General features: G+C 49.9%; 1 protein-coding gene across 1 annotated transcript; it reads right to left on the minus strand.

The window, feature by feature from the left end:
* Positions 1-19,658: 19,658 nt before the first annotated feature.
* Positions 19,659-21,370, minus strand: LOC123067745 (peptidyl-prolyl cis-trans isomerase FKBP15-2-like). Its single transcript, XM_044490410.1, has 5 exons — positions 21,329-21,370; positions 21,069-21,159; positions 20,796-20,850; positions 20,115-20,167; positions 19,659-19,753 (listed from the first exon to the last, which is right to left on the minus strand). Exons 1-5 carry the CDS (start codon positions 21,368-21,370, stop codon positions 19,659-19,661), a joined length of 336 nt encoding a protein of 111 aa, XP_044346345.1.
* Between the last annotated feature and the right edge of the window lie 636 nt (positions 21,371-22,006).

Below are 22,006 nucleotides of genomic sequence, written 5' to 3' on the forward strand. Positions count from 1 at the left end.
CGCCGCGCAGGCAACTTCCATGCCATGCAGCGCGTCGGTGCAAACGCCATCGGGCGTGCAAGGCTGGCTGCGCTCGCCAGGGAGGAACAAGGTTCCCGTCCAGAGCAGGTCTCCGGACGACGGTGCACCTAGCCCCATGGTGGGCGCCAAATGTCGGGTGGTAGGTGCGGCATATGCCAAAGGATGGCTAATCATTGTGGAAGCTAGTAAGACGTCGCCGGTGCCTGGAAATGGGATAAGGTGGAGACATGCACGCCGGCGAATCTTACCCAGGTTCGGGGATCTCCTAGAAGATAACACCCCTAGTCCTGCTCTTCGGGTCTCCGCATGGTCACTAGATCAACAGGTGGCTACAAGGTGCTCCTTAAGCTGTTCGGCTTGAGGAGGAAGAAGAGCAAGGCTAGCAGTAGTCCTCCCTCTACGTGGGTGTGTGTGGTCTAAGAGCTCAACCCTTTGCATGGGTGCCCTAGGGGGTTTATATAGGCCTACCCCCCAGGGGTAAAATGGTAATCCGGCTGGGCATAGGCTCAGGCCGTCAGTGTCTATGGTCGCCGGCTTCTCCGTCGGCTGCTGGGCCCGCCACCTAGTGGGTCCCACCGGCTGCCGGTCTCTCGGCCGATAGGTTGGGCCCATCGCCTGCAGGCCCTATCGGCTGCTCGTTACTGTAGCCCTGCCTTTGATGACGATGGCTTGGTCGGAGAGAGCGTGGCTACAGTACCGCCGCCTGGTGGGCGCTCACTGTAGCCACACCCCGTCTTATCTGGTTAATGGCGCACAAACTTCTAGGAAAGGAGAGGGCCGGCTGTTGGGAGCCAGCCTCCCCCTATGCCGACTGGTCTGGGCGTGCTGCCTTCTGGTATTTCACTGGCGGGTAGGGCCCGCCACCTGCGGGCCGTTCCAATAGCCCGTCGTGGGAGTATGGCAGCTCTGTCATGGGTGATGTCATGGTCAACATGGCAATAGTGCCGCGCGGGGCTATGGATGGCCGCCCGGTATGCTGCACTATGGCCACGCCCGCTCCGGGATTCGGGGGTGGCAGGCTACACTGTAGCCACGCCCCGTCTCGTCGTCGTTATGTGGGTGTAAACTTTAAGGGCGCAAGGGTGGGTTGCCTGCTAAGAGTCGGCCAACATTGGGACCACTCTTTGGGCCTTGCCGCCTTCTCATAGCCAGCCGCTTGGACCAGCCGGCCATAAGAAGGCTGTCCTTTGTCTTGGATGCTTGAGGGGCGAAGCCGGCCCCGATGTTTTGAAACACCTTGGGGAGCATATGAGGCTACCCGTGGCCATTTACTCTGACAATCTTAATCTTAAGTTTCCTGTTTATCAAAGAAAAATTCCATTATCAGAGCGCGCCATCGTCATCGCCCCTCTCTCATCGGAGCCGGACAAACCTTGTTGTAGTGGTAGACAGATGAGAAGTCGTCATGCTAAGGCCCATAGGACCAACGCACCGTAGCAGCAAACATCGCTAATGAAGAAAGTCGTAGATCAGAAGGATCAAACTTGTAAATACCCAAATGAAGACGAACGAAGAGCGGATCCAAATAGATCCACCAAAGGCCAGCACCGATAGAATCGCATGAGATCCGACGGAGACACACTTCCACACGCCCTCCGAAGACACTAGACGCACCATCGGGGCGGGGATAGAACGTGGGAGTCATTTTTCCTACTGAGGGACATCACCAGCCACACAGCCCCAACAAAGACACTGACTCTAACAAGAAAGAGAATGGGGTCCCTCCCGCCGGCGGGGGGCCGAGATCCTTCGCACCTCCATGGCACAAAGGCCATCAGAGATGGGGCTGACCGGCGGCGGCGCCGACGGGAGGAGAAGGAAAGGCTAAGGTCTTTTCTTGTGGAAGTGGAAAAATTCGACTCATTAGCATGACCTTTTTGCCCCTCTAACCCCTCAAGGCTAATATAGTCAAAGGTTTTCCTTTTGTTTTCGTCATCAAACTTATACTACCATTGGGATTAGAGTTTTAGCTTGGGAAAAAACTAAAAAATCTTAGTAAATTTTGTAATCTAGAAACAACAAAAGTAATATTTTGACATTGAGAACACAAGGGTATTTTAATAAGTAAATTTAAGATGTTTTCTCTTTTTATCAAATTTATAAAAATGTTATATTTTCTTAAAATTCCCATAATCTACGACAACATTTATGAAAAATTATAAATTGTACTTGATCATCTCTAATTATTTTTTCTCTAGATGATCCCTTGTGTGAATTTGAGACTCTTTTCGTTGGAGGAAGAGACCATGTATAGATAACTAGTGGTTGGGGCGCCACCCTGTGGCGCCGCTCGAGAGGAAGCTGTGTGCACGTTTCCATTTAAAGAATTACATAGAGTCTTCGCCTCCGTCTAAAAAAATATCTCAAAAAAAATCCTCACCTTCACCTAGAAAACAAGTATAAAAAAAAATACCACGGCAGCCTACCAGCGAGCGCCAATTTGCATAACCCTCCATTTAAAAAATACCAGAGGTCCTCTCCTCCATCTAAAAAGAACAAAAATACAGTTAAAAAATGATCCTCATCTTCATCTAAAAAGTCAAAAAGATTTCTCACTGCGGCCAACCAGCTTGCGCCACGTGGCATAGCTGGTTGGCCGCCCTTCACGCGACCCCTAATGGGTTTAATTTTGACACTTGAGTGACCAACAAACGGCTACCGACAGACCGGTGTTACACGTTTTCAACATTTGACGGGTGAAATAAAGTGTTTCCTATATAGTGAGGACACAATGTAAATACAAGTTGATGGCATGTTTCTGCGAATAAAGTGGTATTTATTCCTCACAAAAATCGTTACAATCCGCTAATACAAGCTCTTTGATACTGTCTGGAACTTGGTGCAACCAACAAGCGGTGCTACCTCCAGTTCTCTTTGCATTAGCTAGACTACGAGGAACACTATTTTGATTACGATCTATTTTAAGCGGAACAAACCCACGAAGTTGAAGGAGCTTCTTGATTTCTGTAATCAGATGTCCGGCAGACCGATCAAGCGAATCGTCCGTCAATGCAGCAATGACCACTGAGTTATCTAACTAGATTACTATTGGAAGATTAGAGCCTCGAAAGCTCATTGATAGCCCCTCCAGAATAAGCACTGACCTCTGCCTCAAGAGCATCCTTATAGTGGAACAAAAATCTGTAAGCAGAGAAAATTACAGAGCCATCAGAATTCTGAAGAACCATAGCAGTACCAGCCTCGCCAGTTTCGACATATTTGACCAAAGTTTCCGTGAGTAATCATCGTATTTATGCAAAGAAGACTGTCTTCATTGTGAGGGGCCTTGGCATGAAAAACTAAAAATTTCAATAGATTTGATAGTTTTGAAATAGTGAACGTATTATTCCAATATTGAAACACCAATGTATTTTTTTCCTTCTACATTTCGTGTGGAATGTTGTTCGTTGCATTTTTCTTTCAACATTCATACACATCACAAAGAGAATAAGAGATGGACACGGGGCTCCTGGCCGTGGAATACAATACATTAGTAGAAAATGTGTTGGACATGGACACCTCTTTTTCAGCGGCGAAGAAAACCGAAGCAGTGGGGGCTTGACCGGTCGTCCTCCCTAAATTCCGAGGCCTGACCTAACGCCGCCGAGGCAAATCTTAATGATTGTCTTCTTCTCTGGACTATAGTACGTAGATCCCGTGGCAATTACTCCAGCCACAGCCAGTGATGAACTGGAGGAGATAGCGAGCAGCCAGTTCCTTGGCCGGCTTAAAATAAAATAGTAATGTGTTTGTTTTCAGGGACTTTTTGATGTAGGGATTAAAAAAAATCCCTAGCAAACCAAATAGGGTGTTACTTTTTTAGACTTTTTGCTAAAAGTCCTTAGAAGCACCTCCTTGAGAGCCTTTTTTAAAAAGTTTCAGAGACTAGAAAAAGTCCTAAGACTAGAGAAACAAACATAACCTAAATCGGCGGCCTTGGAACCGAAATGAAATGAATTACACCGTCGTCTCAACCCTCAACCAGTGGGAGCGGGACGGATCGGACGAAAACCGTGGACGGACGTGCGTGCGTGCTCACTTTTGCTGGTGCCGACGGGACGGCTCACAGCGTGCGTCCCTCCATGCTTTTTTCTTACTAGCTGCAGCTGGCAAGGCTGTGCGCGCTTGTCCTGTCCACACGTCGTACCTGCGATCGGTCGATCGATCAACCTCCTCTCGGTGCAGTTGCTTTCTTGGCGCCGGCCTCCAATGTCAGACGCTCCTCTGCCCGCCGTGAAAGCTCAATAAAGCGATCCACGTGAAGAGGAATTGCACGTAAAAATGGAAGGGAAAAAAAACTTGTGTATTACAAGTGGTGGTTTGTGTAGCCGCAACCTGGAAATTGCGACGGTAGAGTCCTTGTGCCCGAGCATGCAGGCAGATCACAGATGTGGACGGGGATGGATTCGAAACTGGCGCGGCTGAACCGAAGGTATCTGCCTCTGTGACAAAAGAAAATGTGTCGACGGCTTAGGTGCGATTAGTTAGAGCAAACAGCGTCACCTAAACAGTTTGGCAGCTAACATAACAAAGTGTTTTATTTACGGAGAGAGATGGGGTGGCGGCTTATTGTAATCGCAGGCGCCTCGGGATCGCTGCTGACAGTCACATGCTTGCCGGTGCGGCGATCCATCCATCCGTCGCCCACAAATCTTATTTATACTCTTATTAATAACACGGTATAGGATTGGCGAAGAGGAAGGCATCAGACATGTCCCTGCGACTGCGATGGAAAGGAAGCAAGGAAGCGACTGCAGCCAACAATGAACCAAACCGATCCGTCAGTCCTTGGTTAATTAATTAACTATAATAATGGTGCAACCATTTTTACCCCCTCCCTCTGTCCTCTCTCGTGGACTTTTCGAGTTTTTTAACCTCTGAAGGATTCGTACTAGTTCTAGGTTGACGATTTAACTATCTAAATATGTATTATATGTGATAAAAAATATATATTTAGAAACTACATCCTTGTAGAAATCTAGTGATATATTTTTCATGACATCTAATACATATTTAATTGTTTAAATCGATGATCTAGAACTACGTAAATGATTTATTCATCTAGACGGAGGTAGTACATAAATTCTTTTGTACCACGACACACCACAGTGCGCACGCGCGCAGCTCCAACGTGAAAGGCAGGGCGACGAAGAGGAGGAGCAGGAGGACCATCAGCCCGCGCATGCATTGCATGGCTCTGCAGAGTCCCGTCCTCTAAATCTAAAAAAGCCGACGTACTACGCAAAGCTTTTGTTTGCCGGCCGCCCCGGCTCCAGACAAACAAAACACGCCGATTATTATTCCGTCCTTTTTCCATCCAGCCGAAGGAGGAGGCGCGTCGGCCTGCCTGCCTGCTCTAATCTCGCGCGTTTGAGGCCCCTCCGGGTACACTAGATCGGGCGATCGCATCGTCCGTCCGTCAGTCCGATCAATCGTACCCAACAGACAGGGATCGCCACTTATTACACCTGTGTTCTAAACCACTTATTGTCACGGCCGGCCCGGCCCCTAATGCATGGACCATCATCGTCTGGCAGGGAGGAGATCGGGGCCTGCCCCCTTTGGTTGCAGCTGATCATCGTCTGCTCCTTTGGTTGCAAGCAAAGAGGTCGATCGATCGAGGCAGCAGGGGCAAAGGAACCGCCGGGCTGGTGGTTAGTTGCCATTTCGCCGGCAATCATTGGGACCCGGAAAGCCCAGCACCAAAAATTATACTACTCCCTGTCTCCCTCCACATTTTGTTACGGAGGGAGTACCGCTAGATGGGATGGACTGGAGTAGCTCGCCGGAGTGAGCCACAAGCAAGCGTCGATAACAGGGTAGCTACGAAGACTTTACATAGAATAATGGCCCTGATCGGCAGTTTTCTTGGAGTTGATGCCGGCTTAGGGTTATTCCTTACTACTCCTACTACTCCTACTACAGTACTAAGCTTACGTGATTAATTTAGGGGTGTGGATCCATTATACTACGTGTTCGCATGTACGTGCTTCCAATATAAGCATGGGGGTTCAAACTTGGGGAACGGATCTAGCCGCTATCATGATTCATTCTATCAGCACCGGGGATGCCGTTGCCATTTGTTTATCAGAGACGTCCGAGTAAATAAACTACTCTTAACGTTTGCATCTCTTCTTCTTCGCTGAAAACTTGGCTTCGGTCCCCATCCCTGGTTGGTCAAGGCCTGGTTTCTCTCCCCTTTGCCGGCAAAACCCCTGATTCCTTTGTTGCGGCCCAGCTGTTGCTGTAAGTGCCGCTGATGCATGCTCAAATTCAGACAGTTCAGTGGACTTTCTTGCGCCCTCCTGGAATTCACCATCCTTCACTTCGTCGCCTGTTTTTATTTTATTTTAAAAAAAACTACTTCATCGCCTGTTTAATTAGCCGAGGCCCTGTCGAATCTGGATGGACTTTACGTGCAACGGCACGATGACTAGCATGAATAATCATCAACGTCATCATACACACCCTTTCCTTCAGTATATATGTAAATTGGAGTTCCATCGCGAGTTCGTGGTTTCTGGCACTGCCACAACAGGCCAGGCATGCGGTGCGTCCGGACGATATTAAAATGGCCCCCGTTGATCTGTTGCGCCCCTAGATGTAGGGAATTAGGGGTTAGCACTAGAGTAGTACTTTCATTAGGACAAGACTACCACCTCAGGCTCTCTCCTTCTTTTAAAAAAAGGTGATAGCAGCACTACATCTTTGTAGCGTAGCTCTTAGGCGTATCAGTGTAGCGTAGCTGCACTTCCTCAGGGCTAGGCAACGTCTCCCTCTTGCTCTGCGGAACAGCAAAAGCCAAGTTAAATCATGGAAGGGAAAGAAAAAATCTACTAGCACCAGTTACCTCTTGATCCTACAGTACATGCATGTAGGAGTACGTAGGAGCATAGTAAAAGCCCATGTACAGTTAGGGTCTGTTTGGTTGGAGACTAGTGTGGCCAAGCCAAAGTGTGACTAGCCACACAAGTATGGCAAGCCACACAAGTGTGGCTAAGAAATTAAGGGGCTTTTTAGTTCCCAGCCACAGTTTGCCAAGCCAAAATTTCGCAGCCACAGTTTGCCAAGCATGTGTTTGGTTTTTGCCACATTTTGGCTTGCCACACTTTATTGCCCCTACGGCCCACCTATCAAAGAGATAATTTTTTGGCCAACTTTTGCCAAAGTTTGGCGTTCAATTTCTTAGCCACACTTGTGTGGCTTGCCATACTTGTGTGGCTAGCCACTCTTTGGTTTGGCCACACTAGTCTCCAACCAAACAGACCCTGAGGGGCTGTTTGGTTCGCAGCCACAATTTGCCAAGCCAAAATTTGGCAACCACAGTTTGCCAAGCATGTGTTTGGTTTTTGCCATACTTTGGCTTGCCACACTTTATTGCCTTTATGGCCCACTTGTCAAAGAGACAAAATTTTTGCCAACTTTTGCCAAAGTTTGGCGTCCAATTTCTTAGTCACACTTGTGTCGCTTGCCATACTTGTGTGGCTAGCCACACTTTGGCTTGACCACACTAGTCTCCAATCAAACAGACCCTGAACGCCAAACTTTGGCAAAAGTTGGCCGAAAAATTGTCTCTTTGACAAGTGAGCCGTAGGGGCAATAAAGTGTGGCAAGCCAAAGTGTGGCAAAAACCAAACACATGCTTGGCAAACTGTGACTGCCAAATTTTGGCTTGACAAACTGTGGCTGGGAACCAAACAGCCCCTTACAATTACTATGAAGTACGTACTCTTGTACCACAAACATGACAAGGAGACCAGGTAGAGTAGCAACGGACTACGCTTGCGCGGGCCCGCATGGCAGCGGACTGGGCGCAACAGTACACGCAGCTGGTCAAGGCACAGTAGATTCTCTCAGCGCCGGGCTGGGCGACTGCTGAACTTGAGTGCATGGCCTCGCCTCTGCATGCATGCAGAGGGCTGATACGCACTACACCGCGCGGTCCTTTTGAGCCTGAAATCAAGCCAGCAATCTGAAAAGGGGCCTTGGATCGTAGCCCAATCCGAGCTTGCCAAATTAATATTTTTTTTGAGCATCAGTACAGACACAAGCGCTCATATACACGTGCATACACTCATCCCTATGAACGCACACACGCACACCCTACCCCTATGAGCACCTCCGAGAGACTAAGCCGGCATATCATCTTGAGATTTACTAAGTCACCGTAGGCGCCTCGTCGTCGACGGGAACGTCTCCTCCCACTGAAAGCGCATCGCCGGAAATTCTGAAATAAATCCAGGAATAATGCGAGCACCAGGATTTGAACCCTGGTGAGTTGGGGGTACCACTGTCCACCTAACCAACTCAACCATTTGTTGATTCGCAGCTTGCCAAATTGATTTGACTCCACCAACCATGCACAGCACGCCCCCCGGCCCTGTCCCGTCACTGTGGCACGCTCACGCTTGTCCCGGGAACGTGAGGCACCCGAGACCACAGACTGCTGCTGGTTATGTTACTCTCTTTTCCGGGTAAAAAAATGTGTGGCATGGCCGAAGTTTTGGTGAAGATCAGCTTTTTGGTGGCTGATGGACGGACGGATGGATGCCCGCAGCAGTGGCTCTTGACTTCTGCGTGCATGGCTAGTTGGAGAAGGGAGGAGGAATGGCAGGAAAAAGGAGGTCTCGCAGCATCCACGAGAAAACGAGCATGGCCGCGCATGAACACGGCAGAGATCGATCGATCATGGTGATGACTGATGATGAGAAGATATCCACCCACAGTAGCAGCAGTGGCGCCCGCACGAAAAACAAGCCGGCGATCAGCCTCGTCGCAGCCGATCGATGCTCCGTCTCCGTCTCCTCTTGAACGCCTCGCGGTCCGTGCATGTTTTTCGCGGCGATCGCGCCACCGACGACGTCACCGGCTCTCTCGATCGGCGGCTCCTCTGTGTAAATGCATGCCTGTCGTGTCGCTGTGCCTCTGCAGTGTTGTGGCGTGGGGCCGGGATTAACAGGGTCATTTGTCCTGCTTGTCCGTCAATCCATGGCGTCCGTGCGTGCGCGCCTCATTGTCGTCGATTTGGCATGTTCCGCACCCGTTTCCTCGATCAGAGGCATCCTTGGAGGGATCCTCCTCTTTATCATCATCATACTTCATACTTAGGAGGTGTTTGGTTGAGAAGTTCTAGGACTTTTTCTAGTCCCAGAGACTAATAAAAAATCCCTGTAGAAAAATTTCCTGAACCAAACACCCCCTTACTATCCTCTGCCACCGGGGCAACTATACTATACAATTCTTGACAATTTTAAACGTGTTTCGGTGCTTGTTCGGGTGCCTAGGGTGGCTGCACGCAACATCGTTTTGGGCTTTTGTCCACAATTTTTGACTGATCTGACTAGTACGTACGTACGTAACGGATACTGAAAAGAAATAGACATCGGCGTGTGTGGCCTCACCAGCCACCAAACTCGTCGTGTCTCCGAGCAGTTTGCGCCGATAATTTGACGGATCTATAGAGGTTGTTGAACAATACTTCAGCACCACTAGATTGGAACGGAATTTATTGGGTATATCAAGACAGTCGACCAGAAAAAAGGATGCGTGGGACGTGGTGTTCACTGTACCCGCAGGCAGGCAGAATTGACACCGCAACCTCCGTTCCCTGGCTTGCCGATCCGTCATAAATCACATCATCCCAGTAGTACCCAACCCGTGCTACGCGGTCTGATGTGTTTACGTGGCGATATAGCACACTGTTTGATGTGATCCTCTCTTGTTTTGGGACGATAGCAGCCGTGGCTGATGGGCTCTAGATTTGGTAGTCATGAGCATTTAATTCGGAAGGGAAATGGGCAAGAATTGTCTTTCATGAAAGGGCTGATTGGGGTAACTAGTTCTCCTCCCGGACCTCGCGTCGTCCCCTTGGGCGACTCGGGGGCGACTAGGGTTCCGCCGCCGCCGCCACCCCCCTTCACCCCCTTCCTCCCCCTCGCCGCTACCAGAGACGGCCGCCGGGAAGCCCGTGCGGACGCCGGTGAAGGTGGCGGCAATGATCTCGGTGCTCCTTCCCCTCTTGGAGGCCCGTGGTTTCTGGGGCGGCGGCCCTTGCCGGAGAGGCGACGTTGTCGGGCGGTGGGCGGCGTTCGCAGGGGGTGCTGGCTGGTGGAATCCGGTCACGGCGAGAAGCTTTCTTCGTCAGATCTGAAGGTGCGAAATCCCTATCCCATGCTGCCTCGCTCTCGCCTCCGGTGTGGGCTAGCGTCTGGCTCCATCGTTGGTGGGTGTTAGTGGTCAGCTAGGGTACCGGGGGAAACCTTGGCTGGTCCGGCCGGCCCGGCGGCGGCAACGCCCAAGGGCGCTGCTTTCCTCCAAGGGGGCGCAGCCGAGGTCCCCTGCTCTCCACCCCGATACCCATGCCCGGGTGAAAACCTTTATCCTCGACGGATTTGGCGGCGGCGGCGCCTTGCGCGCCGTGACCTTGCTGGAGGCGTCGTCAAGGCTGCGGGGCTCGATCAGGAGGTTATGCATGTGAGGGATTGAGCTACCTCCTCTACGTCGTCCGATTCCTTGAAGCTTGTCTCCACCTAGTTGGGCTTGGACTATGGCGGAGCAGCCGGCGAGATATATCCCAAATCGATGTGGTCATCCTATGTCCACCTTGCAATGCGAGGGCGACAATCTTCCAGCTCTAGGGTGAGTTTCTCGAAATCCCGACGGTACGGCGCCTACGAGCCATGGCGAGGGGGAAGGGTCCCTCTTCGGTGATTGAGAGGGAAGATGTTGGTTCCTTTCTTCTCTAGGTGTTCCTGGAGCACGGTCCATCCTCGAAGGTCGGCTATGTCCTGCTGTGCTGCTCTGTTTCTGCTGCATATGATCCTGGTGTGGAGTGCTCGGCCTTTGCTAGCTGCAATTCATTTGCGGCTTGTGGAGGTTGTAGTGAGTAGGCTTTTCAGTGTTCCCCGTTCTGACCGTTGTAAGTTGGGTTGTCTGTTGTAATTCCCGGCCGGTTGATGGCTTTGTTAATTCAAAGCCGGGCTCTCTGCGAGCCTTTGTTTAAAAAGAAAAAGAATTATCTTTCATGCCTCATGATTATACCCTCATTTCTCCTACGGGAAAAAGGAAGGATTCATCTTTTGTGCACCTTCTTTATATGGAATGGCTACATGCAAGTCGTCTGACTTTTATATTTGGACTAGTCGATTGTTTCAGACCGTTGGATTAAGATCCTACGACTTCTAACCATTTTTCTTCCCGCACGGGCCGCCGGCCCCTGCCACCCGCGGCCGGCGGGGCTCCTACGACCGCCTCGCAGTCCCGCCCTCCCCTGCCACCGACGGGCCTAGGGCCCCCACGTTGAGTCTTCCGGCGAAGCCCCTTCCCCCTGAACTCTAAGATAGATAATGAGGTAATGAAGGCGAGCCCTTCCTTCTCCTTCCTCCCCCTCAGCCTTCCTCCAGCGAATTGTTTCGAGAATCTCAAAATCGACCGACCCATTGATAAAGTCAGTCGATTAACGTTCAGCTAATGTTTCGGAAACGAAAACTTCTAAGACAGATGCTAGTAGTTTCAGACTGTCGGACGGATCACAGTAATCCTCACTCTGAAGTTTGGTATTGTCCTTAAGAAGCTAATAATAAAAAGATAATGACGTTCCGAGGGGTGTTTAGATTTTAGAATACACAAGTTCAGCTAGCCTAGCTTGCTTCCACTCGCTGCCTCGTTGGCGTGTCAGGGCCTCATCTCATGGACGGATCGAAATCGCCAGAGCGCGATATAGATATGTTTATTAATAAAGCCATGCATTACTCTATATTGATGTTCTCGCTGCAAAGCGACACCCAACTTTGCCAGGCACGCAGAGGCTAGTTAACTCCTCTGGCATGCTTTGGAGCTCCGGAGACCAGCAAATGAAGGCGAATTTTGTATGCGGGATGTCGCCGCCTGCCCCGTCGAACACCTGTCATGCATCTCGTCCCGCGGCATCTTTCTTTGACAAAAGGAAACCGAGACACGGTGCTCGCCAATTGGTTTACAGCTCCGTGTTTGAATCATCCCAGATCTGGAGCCTTTCGCGTGTGTGTGTAATAAAATACGGATGTGAGCGTAGAGTGTGTGATGGCAATGTCTTGTCCCAACCCTCCTCTTATATTGTTTTAGTTTATTAAATTATAAATTAACAGGCACCGATCCGGTCCGGTTCGAAGCAAAGCTCAGGTTGACGAGTCATCGTGCAAGCATGCTTGCAGTGCAACTCATTACGGGAAGCCTGAAACCTGGACTGTTTTGTCCTGGGCTGCATCAGCAGGCAGCAGAAGTGGTTGCAGGCTGCCAAGTGATTATGATTTCTGCACAAACGAACGCAAACAAATGAAGGCGATCACTGGATGAATGAATGAGGCGTGAGATGAGTCTGATCAGTGTCAGGTAGTCCTGGCTATCTCCGGCCCGGCCCTGTCGGTCCATCCATGCCCGGCCCTAAAATCCAGGGCCTAGGCCCAACTGGCTTGCCCATGGGCCAGGCTTGGGCCTGAGTTTTGAGCCCATCCAGGCCAGTCTGATCAGTGTCAGGTAGTCCTGGCCATCTCTGGCCCGGCCCTAAAATCAAAGGCCTAGGCCCGATGGGCTTGCCCATGGGCCGGGCTTGGGCCTGAGTTTTGAGCCCATCTAAGCCAGTCTGATCAGTGTCAGCCTTGTCAGGCAACGAGTTTATTACGGAGGTCCGTAGACTAGACGTAGTCGTATACTGTACTACTTACTGAACGGCTGCCAGTTAAAACGACGCTCTGTACGGAACCCGCCGTGAAAAACAAAAGACGAACCTGCTGTTGAGGTTTACTTATTCCTGAACTCTCCACTTGTCAATGATTGCCTCGGGTTCCGCTTGAGGCGATCTTGAACGGCAGTAGCGGCGTATAGACAAGACGGCGAATTGGGAGGCGACCAGTGGCGCGCGGGCTGATTAGTCTAGTGGTTTTGTTATCGGAAACACTAACGCCCACACGTGTGGGCATTATCCAACTCGTTCACACACCTCGATCGTCGTCCAGTGCCTTTTGCACGAATTTTGGCACGAAAAGGTTGATTTTATGTGCCACGTAGGACGGTGCTGCTGTGTGGGCGTTGGAGAGTTTGCCCACCCGCTAGCACCATGTTGTTTGCCAGCTGCGCTGTGTGGGCGAACTAGTTTCTGCCCACACAACCAGCCACCTAATTCATGCGCGTGTGGGTGAACTACTTTTCGCCCACACAACACTCCTACGTTGTGGATGGCAACTAGGTAAACAGACATGGCAACTGTGATTTTTTGCTAGACGGCAACTGTAGTTGCGCGTACGTGACAACCAGATAAACACACATGGCAACTAGGTAAACACACATGGCAACTACTGTTTGACCATATGTGGCAAGTAGTTAATCACACACGGCAACTACGGTTTGATTACACGCGGCAACTACCATAAATTAGACATGGCAACTATAGTTAAGCAAAACAGATAGAGTTGCCATGCTTTTACAACTACACTTGCCATCCCGGATAACTACATCCGCCAACCAGGATGGCAACTATGCGGTATACCTAACGTAGTTGAGTCAAGACGTGTGGGCATTTTTGTTTCGGGCCACACGCGCGGGATGAAGATGAGTAGTACTTGTTGGCGTGTGGCACGAAGCAGCCGCGCCCACACGTGTGGCAATTCTAATATCCGCGCACACACAGCCCGTGTGGGCTGCCTCCTGCTCACACCACACATGTTGTGTGGACGCATGTCGAATATACCACACGTGTGGCAGTTATCTCCGCGCCATGTGGGATTATCCTCCGTGACAGGCCTGGAGCAGCGGGACTGACGGACCGACCCGGAGAAAACCTAACCGGGCGCCCGGTCAAGATCTAATCTAACCACCGCCAGGGATCGTCGCTCGATTGCATCTCCAACTCGGAGCCTCATCATCGGCGGACGCCTTCCGTCAGACCCCACCGATCCGATCGTATCATATCATATCATTAGCGATCGATCGATGGCCATGGAGGAATTTGTTTTAAAATCTCTTGTCGCAAGTCTTACTTGCATATAAGTAAATATTTTCCGACAGCGGCTGGTGCTGGATCTAATCTTCACTCAGCTCATCATCTTACGCGCGCGCAGCAGTACAACTCATCACAGCACAGCTTGCTCATCACACGGTGATGCTTTGTTGTGCTAACCTTTTCTAACGGAGCAGCTTTACTTGATCAGTAGTTCAGTACCAATAGTTGGTGAAAGGAGCAGCACGCATGCACGCACGCACCGGCGAGCGATCCGCTGGCGGTGGATCGACGTGGAGAAAAGAAAGCTGCCTGACCGATCGATCGCCTTTTACCGGTGTCTTTCACACACACGCGCCTCGCAGGCAGAAAGACAGACATCTCGGTAACATAACATGGGCTCCAATCATTGAGGTAACAGTGGTGATTAGAAAGTGGGCACTGCTGATACTGTGTAATTATTGGTTAGTACTAGTAGTAAATACCTCAGCGCATGACGGCATGAGAGAGAGAGAGAGAGAGGGAGTGGTAGGTGCGTGGGGTTAAATAGGGGAGTATCTGTCGCAGTACATGCCCTGTCTGACGGCTAGGGTGGCAGAGGTAGAGGGGTAGTACTGGTAGAGACAAGTGACAATGGACAGGGATATTATTGGGACTTGTTTCACTGAAGGAGGCAATGGCGGTGTAGACGGTAGGGTCCGTCTACCGTCTAGGCTAGGGAAGGCGAGGCAAGGCGAGGACATCACCGATCAATCAGGAGGGGTGGTGGTGGTAACGAGAGACTGATCAGTACGTGTTCAGTTACACAACCAAGCGATACTGTAACGGTGGGCACGTACGTAGAACATGCAAAGGCAGGCAGGGGGAGCACAGGCACAATACGTGCGAGGACCGGTCCACGACGTGCAGTCAAACACATGCATGCACGCACGCACGGACCCCGTTTATATTCTTACTGTCCTTGCAGTTGCAGACTTGAGCGAATGTCTCGCCGGACGACTCTGCCACGGAATTCAGTTAAAATGAGATTCTCTGGCCAGCTGCACCTCACTTCACTCGACAGTCTATTTTTTTCTCTCTTGCATTACAGAAACATCACGTCACCGTCACGGGCACACACCACTAGCACCGGCACTAGCGCCACCGTCACCGCGGGATCGCACGAGTGGCCGCTTTTCACTGCAGGGGCAGCGCGATTTGTGGGTGCACAGTCGCCGGACGGCCACGGGAGGGGGAAGGAAACGGCACGCTTTCCGGTCTACACTACCCCGGGGCCGGCGACGTGACGTGACGACGCGCGCGCGTGCTGTGCGGTGCGTTGCTCTCCGGTCTACACCACCAGTACGCACTGGTGCAGTCTACCAACGCAGGCATCGCCCGCCGCGAGATTTTCGTAGCTCCCCGCGGCAGATTTTCTCCCGGAAAGGTACCCCTCGCCCTACGCCGGTGTGCGCCCGCCCGCCCGACGCGTCCAATCGGTCGGCCCCGCCTTGGCCTTGACCCGCCCGCCCGTCGTCGTCCTCCTCGGGTTCGGTCGACTTTGTTCGTGTGAAATCTAGACAAGCAAAGACGTACGTACGTACGCACGCACGCATGCATCGAGATGCTCTTGGAAACCTGGTCGAGACTCGACGCGAGAGGTCCGTCTTGACGACTGTCGACACAGCAGTCAGGTTTGCAATCCTGCGCGAGTTTCGGGGCATCTAAGCGCCGCTAACAGACACCTCCTCGTCAGGTTGGTACGTATGTTACTGTTGGTGTGTGTAGAATCGTTTGGTCAGGTGTCACTGCCCGTGGCGCTTGGCCGCATGCATCCGTGCGCGGGTGTCACTGCAGCAGCAGTCGCTCTGGACAGAAATCACATATTTAAAATCAAATCACAAACTGACCTATAATGATGACCTTTCGTGTGGCGCCTCGACCTTAGGCGTCGCACCTTTTGTCAGCGTGGTAGCCCTGGTCCAGTTACAGTTCACAGACAGCAGTGCAACGCCTAAGGTCTAAGCGACACACTTGTAATGTGCAGCGCCCGTCTCTTAGTCGCTGCACTGTCTGTGTGCCACTTAGGCTGGCCCCACCCTCTCTCTCCTCCCACCCCCATCCCACACACCCTCACCCCACCCAAATTCTTAGGCCTTCTGTGGTTCATAGGGTAGGAAAATTATAGAAATAGAAAATTCATAGGAAATGAGATGACATGCATCTCAAATCCTATGAGTAGGAATAGGAAAGAATATCATTTGTTTCACGTCAAAGGATTTTTTTTCATTGAGTCTAGGCTAATGTTTATTTTCCTATGAAATATGAAGGATAAGAAGATTTCCTCCATAGGAAGAGGATTCCATTCCTACAAACCAAAGAGCTCTATAGGAATTTTTTCTATAAAAATCCTACCCTATGAAATTCCTACAAAATTCCTCCAAACCAAAGGAGGCCTTAGCCTTGCGCCCCTCCTCTCTCCCCCCCCCCCCCCTCAAATCCTTCTCAAATCTTGCAAGTCCGGAGTATTTGACCGTGGATTTCGAAGCCAACCCCTTCCTTATTGTAATCTCCCCCGATCCCCTCGTTTTCATCCATAGGAATTGTCGCATTTGCTCAAATCTAGCTAGTTTGGGAAAACCCTAGTTTTTGCTTGGATTTGGAAATTTGTGTTGAATCATGTTATGTTTTTTTTGCTAATTTGGTATGGTTAGGCTTTCATAGTATGCTAGGGTTAGGGTTATGTGTGTTTGATGTTGGAGTTAGGGTTATGCTATGGTTAGGGTTGTGGTTATTGTTAAGTGGGGGTTAGGGTTATTAATTCTTATATATGTTAGGGCATATGTATTTTGTGCAAATATTTTTGTTAAGTACTTACTTGATATAAGTGTGTTTTTGATTATTGTAGGGATGGGGAGAACATGTGTTTACGTTCATCATGTGGATAAAGAGGCCTTTTTGAAAGGCAATGTTGAGCCGGATCCGGATGAGCTTGACATGGTGTTTGAGAGTAATCCTAGCTATGCGGAGCTCTTGAAACAAGCGAGGAATGATTTGAATTGGATGGACCCAAGTGACGTTGTTGAGTTCGAGGAAAGGCATAATGTTGGTTTTGGAATGCACATCCGTTGGAAGACAATGTGTGTGAACTCCGAGCAACATTGAGTTGCATACAAGGAGACGGTTGCCGAATCTCTAGACAAGCCTCTTGAGTTAATTGCCTTCAAGAAGGTTGAGTCTACTTTGAATTTGGACTTGAACCGGAACCCCTCCCCGTTGGTTGCTAGCACTCCCCCACCCATGAACCAAGATCAAATGAGTGAACCTCATTTCACACAACAAGATTGGCCAACATTGAGCCCGACTCTAAACAACCAAAATAAAGCTTTTGAAGAGGAGAATGATGAGTACGAGGAGGATGACAACGAAGTTGATCTCCATGACAACAATGTGGGTGATCTCGACCAATATCATGTGGAAGAGACAATGGACCAATCCATTCCTTTTTCCCGTGCATATGCATCAGACTCGGATGACGATGGTCCCGATGAAAAAGTTGATGAGGATGAGTTCACGCCGAAGGAGGCCCAATCATTCAAGAAGGTATTCAAGCGGGATCACAAGACACCATTGTTCAAGGATCTTAGTCTCGCGGATGAAGCCGTTGTGGATGGTGGCAAATGCATATCTCTTGGAGCTAGGCCAAGTTCTCACCGTGATTTGAAAGACGGCAAGAACAGGATATATCCCGGTTGTGAGTTTCAATACTTCTTAAAATTGAAGATGTGGCTCGACAACTACTCGGTTACACATTATTGTCCACATAAAGTGGCCAACTCGGACGTCAATGTGCGTTACACGGTCAAATGTGAAGTGCCAAGATGTTCATGGATTGTGCATGCAAGGCCATGAAAAAGAGGTCCCACTTGGCGCATAGTGAGTTGTCTTACCAACTCACATGTGCCGGCACAAGAATGCGGATGGCGAGCTTGTGTACCAACAACACAGACAACTCACGTCCGAGGTCATTGCTTACAGGTTATCCAACCAAATATCCACACTTCCAATAATGAGCATCAAGAGTGTCATTGACCTTGTGAAAGCCATCTTTCATTATAAGGTGAAGTACGGCAAGGCATGGAAGGCGAAACAAGCTGCATTCAAGATGTTGTATGGCAATTGGGAGGAAGCATACAACCGACTCCCTAGGTTGTTGTTAGCTATGGCCGCCACAAATCCAGGCATGGTTCACGTGGTTGAGCCTCGTGGGCACCAAACATTGATTCATAACGGGAGGACCGTCCGATTATTTGGCCGTGCATTTTGGGCCTTTGAGCAATGCGTGAGGGCTTTTGAGCATTGTTGGCCCGTCATCGCCGTTGACGGCGCGTTCTTGACCGAACAATACAAGGATACTTTATTAGTTGCAATAGCAAGTGATGTCAATAACCGGATGTTGCCTTTGGCTTTCGATTTGGTTGAGGTGGAGAACAATGATAACTGAGAGTGGTTCTTGTGTCAATTGAGAACAAGGGTATTACCGACTGAAAGGGAAATTTGTGTGATATCGGCTCGCCATTCAGGAATTCTAAATGGGGTGTCCTCCTCTGGTTCGGTCGATTTTGTTCGTGTGAAATCTAGACAAGCAAAGACGTTCGTACGCACGCACGCACGCATGCATGCATCGAGATGCTCTTGGAAACCTGGTCGAGACTCGACCCGAGAGCTCCGTCTTGACGACTGTCGATACGGCAGTGCCCCGGCCAGTCAGGCTTGTAATCCTACGCCAGTTTCGGGCAATCTATCTGGTACGTATGTTACTGTTGGTGTGTATAGAGTTGTTTGGTCAGATGTTACTGCCCGTGGCGCTTGGCCGCATGCATCCCTGCGCGCGTGTCACTGCCGGGCTCTGCACTCTCTGGAGGAGCAAACGGCATTTTAGCTCGCAAGTGAGAAAAGATCAGACGATCCACAGTGGATCACGCACAAGCAACATAGCTGCAGCGACATTACAGAGCAGGGTGCATGGTATGGCATGCATTCCTTCCTTCAAGCCGTAGTTTGTGGAGTCGAGAGTTGCTGCTCACAGAGCTTGCAGGGTTTGTCCCTGTGACTGTGCCTGCGCGTCGGTCACAGAGGCGCGCACTGTGGCCTGGCCGATACTACAGGCTTGAATGAAGACTGAAAAGCTAGAAGCTCGTGGCGATGCCGCTGCCTGCCTGCCTGCCTGCCGCCGGAGCACTAGCGCACTGCGAGTGTTGGATAGTACCGTGAACATGAAGAACATATATTCCACGAGGTGAGGCCCACGGGATCTCTGCCGCGGCATGCGAGAATGTGAGACCGGTGTTCACATGATCATTCATTCATTCTCCACTGATCACCGCACTGCATGCTCGACTTGTGCACGCAGTGTAACATGCTGGTGCTCATTCATCATTAACAGCCGCACAGTCTGAAGGAACAGAAGATGCTTGTCTTCTCACTAGTAACAGCCGCACGCCCATCCGGAGTGAAAACATGTTTCGCATGATATAGATCAGCTGTTGGTCACAATGATCCTTTGGTACAGCAATCTAACCGGTCTCTGTAACACATTAAACACGATGGAAAATTGTTCGAAAACGACGGCCCTTTTAGCCGACGAACTCGCAAAATCACAAGTCAAATTACATCTGGGTATATATCAAAGCTCGCTTTCGTTGCTCTCCGCGGTGGTGCCGGCAGACGTCTTCCCATTGACGGCGATGAGCTCCGTGTCGAAAACCAGAGTTTCACCACCTATCATCAGAGTTCAAAACTACTACTCCTTCTGTTCCTAAATATTTGTCTTTTTAGCCATCTCAAATGGACAACATACGGATGTATGTAGACATGTTTTAAAGTGTAGATTCACTTATTTTGTTCTGTATATAGTCACTTGTTGAGATCTCTAGAAAGACAATTATTTAGGAACGGAGGGAGTAGTCACCATTGCTGGTCAATGAAAGAGTGCACGGCGGCATGTCGTGTTTGGATCATATGATGCAGGCAACAAACACGCTAGAATGGCAATATCAAAGTTGACGATCCGAACAGTACACGAGATACGATTTCATGGCAAGGACCGTACCAGGCAAACATACAAATTAACAAGCCGTACCTGGAATCTTTGGTGGGGAGCCTCGCTCACCGTAACCCATCTTTGCAGGTATTCTTAGAGGGTGTTTGGATCACTAGAGACTAAAGACTAGAGACTAGTAGTGGTCACTTTTAGTCAGTAAACCTTCAAACATCCCTGACTAGTGGGTAACTAAAACTAGTTTAGTCCCTAGTCACCCCACCCCTAACTTTTACTGACTAGAGACTAGTAGTAGTCACCTTTAGTCAGTAAATCTCCAAACACCCCTGACTTTTACTCCCTCCGTCCTTTGAAGATTGTACTTCCAACTTTGTTGGAAAGTCAGACATTTTTATATTTGACCGTATTTACACAATAATACATCAACATTTATGACATCAAACTAGTAGCATTAGATTCATCATAAAGTATATTTTCATCATATACCCATTCGATTTCATAAATATTGATATATTTTTGTAAAAACTTGGTCAAACTATGAGATAGTTTGACCCTCCAACAAAGTTGGAAGTACACTCTTTAAAGGACGGAGGGAGTACTGCCTAAAGTCCCCCTCTCTCTTCTCTAATTGGTGTTGCACAAGGGACATTTAATACTGAGACATTTAGTGCTGACTAGTAGTAGTCACCTTCCAAACAGGGCCTGACTAAAAACTTCTAGTCTGACTACTACTAGCCACATGACTAGAGAGTATCCAAACACCCTCTTAGCTTCCGCTTTTCGCCGACACACATACCTAGTAAGCCTTGGTCCCAACCTACACACAGGTGGAAACAAAAATGTAGGTTGGCGCCATTGCCAAGGTTTCTAATAAGAACAATACATGCCGTTTCTCCACGTTTTTTATAACATACTCCCTCCATTCCGATTTACTCGTCGTGGTCGGAGGGAGTACATTGTTGTTCCTTCAAGCCAGTACAATATGGACCACAGATAAACCAATAATTGCATGCTGCTCCAGGAAAAGAGAATAACCTTTTATCACCTGCCCATTCCCAAGAGTGAATTCGAAGGGATCACCTCTCTCATAGCTAGAGTCAAATACTGATCCATCAGTGAGCGTCCCCTGCACGCAGCATAGTCAAGCTTTCAGCTGAATGACAAAACTGTGGAGACAAATCGCTACAGAAAAAGCATCAAAGAGTTTCTTTGACGCAAACATGACAAACAAACCAGGTAAACAACGCAATAAAGGCCATAAATTACTAGGGTCACTCTGACATGCTGTTTCTCACTTTCTCTGCAAGGCATCTCAACTGGTTCATGTTAAGAGACATCGCGTTAAATAGCTATCACAACTGATTCATTATAAAGTTGCCGCACAAATGAGAGTATGTATCGTACATTTGGACTATGTTGTTCATAAAGTTGTCCGTGGACGAACCTCGCGTCATCCTCCGTGTACAGGGATGGGCGACGTGGTTTGTGAGCCCGACACGGCGCGGTGGTCGGCGTGGTTCGCCGCCGATCTGAAATCGGTGACAATCCCCACGTATCATCGGGGTGTGGTGGTGCTCCGCCCGCACACCACGAAGATACACCTCGTCGACGAGCGCGGATGCACGGTGGATAGACGTTCGGGGGGCGGGTTTGTGTTGGCCCCTGGGGCCACGGTTGCGTTCCCCTGTCACGTCGCGCATATCGAGGAGGAGATCACCGGCGGGGATGGCGTCTCGGGAAACGGCGACGGATGTAATGCGGCTGGTGGGAGAGCAATTAAGACGGGATGGGGGATTAAGACCGAAGGATTTCACGCAGGTCATTCCTCACCCCACTCTTCCTCTCCCGCACGCCCCATCCACTGCTCTGTCTGCTCGAGTTCACGGCGGAGATGGTGGAGATCACCGAAGAGAAGATGCAGAGGTTCGCGGGCAGGGATGCGCGCCTGCGAATCCGCCTGAGAGAGATCGGGG

This window comes from Triticum aestivum, chromosome 3B, assembly GCF_018294505.1.
Source record: "Triticum aestivum cultivar Chinese Spring chromosome 3B, IWGSC CS RefSeq v2.1, whole genome shotgun sequence".
Taxonomy (NCBI): Eukaryota; Viridiplantae; Streptophyta; class Magnoliopsida; order Poales; family Poaceae; genus Triticum; species Triticum aestivum.

Excerpts from the sequence above, each read along its gene's own strand:
- LOC123067745 (XM_044490410.1), bottom strand. The coding sequence starts at position 21,370 with ATGTCTCTTAACATGAACCAGTTGAGATGCCTTGCAGAGAAA. Across the intron at positions 21,160-21,328 it reads TGAGATGCCTTGCAGAGAAA|GGGACGCTCACTGATGGATC; the intron begins GTGAGAAACAGC and ends TGCTGCGTGCAG. Across the intron at positions 20,851-21,068 it reads GAATGGGCAGGTGATAAAAG|GTTGGGACCAAGGCTTACTA; the intron begins GTTATTCTCTTT and ends ACCTGTGTGTAG.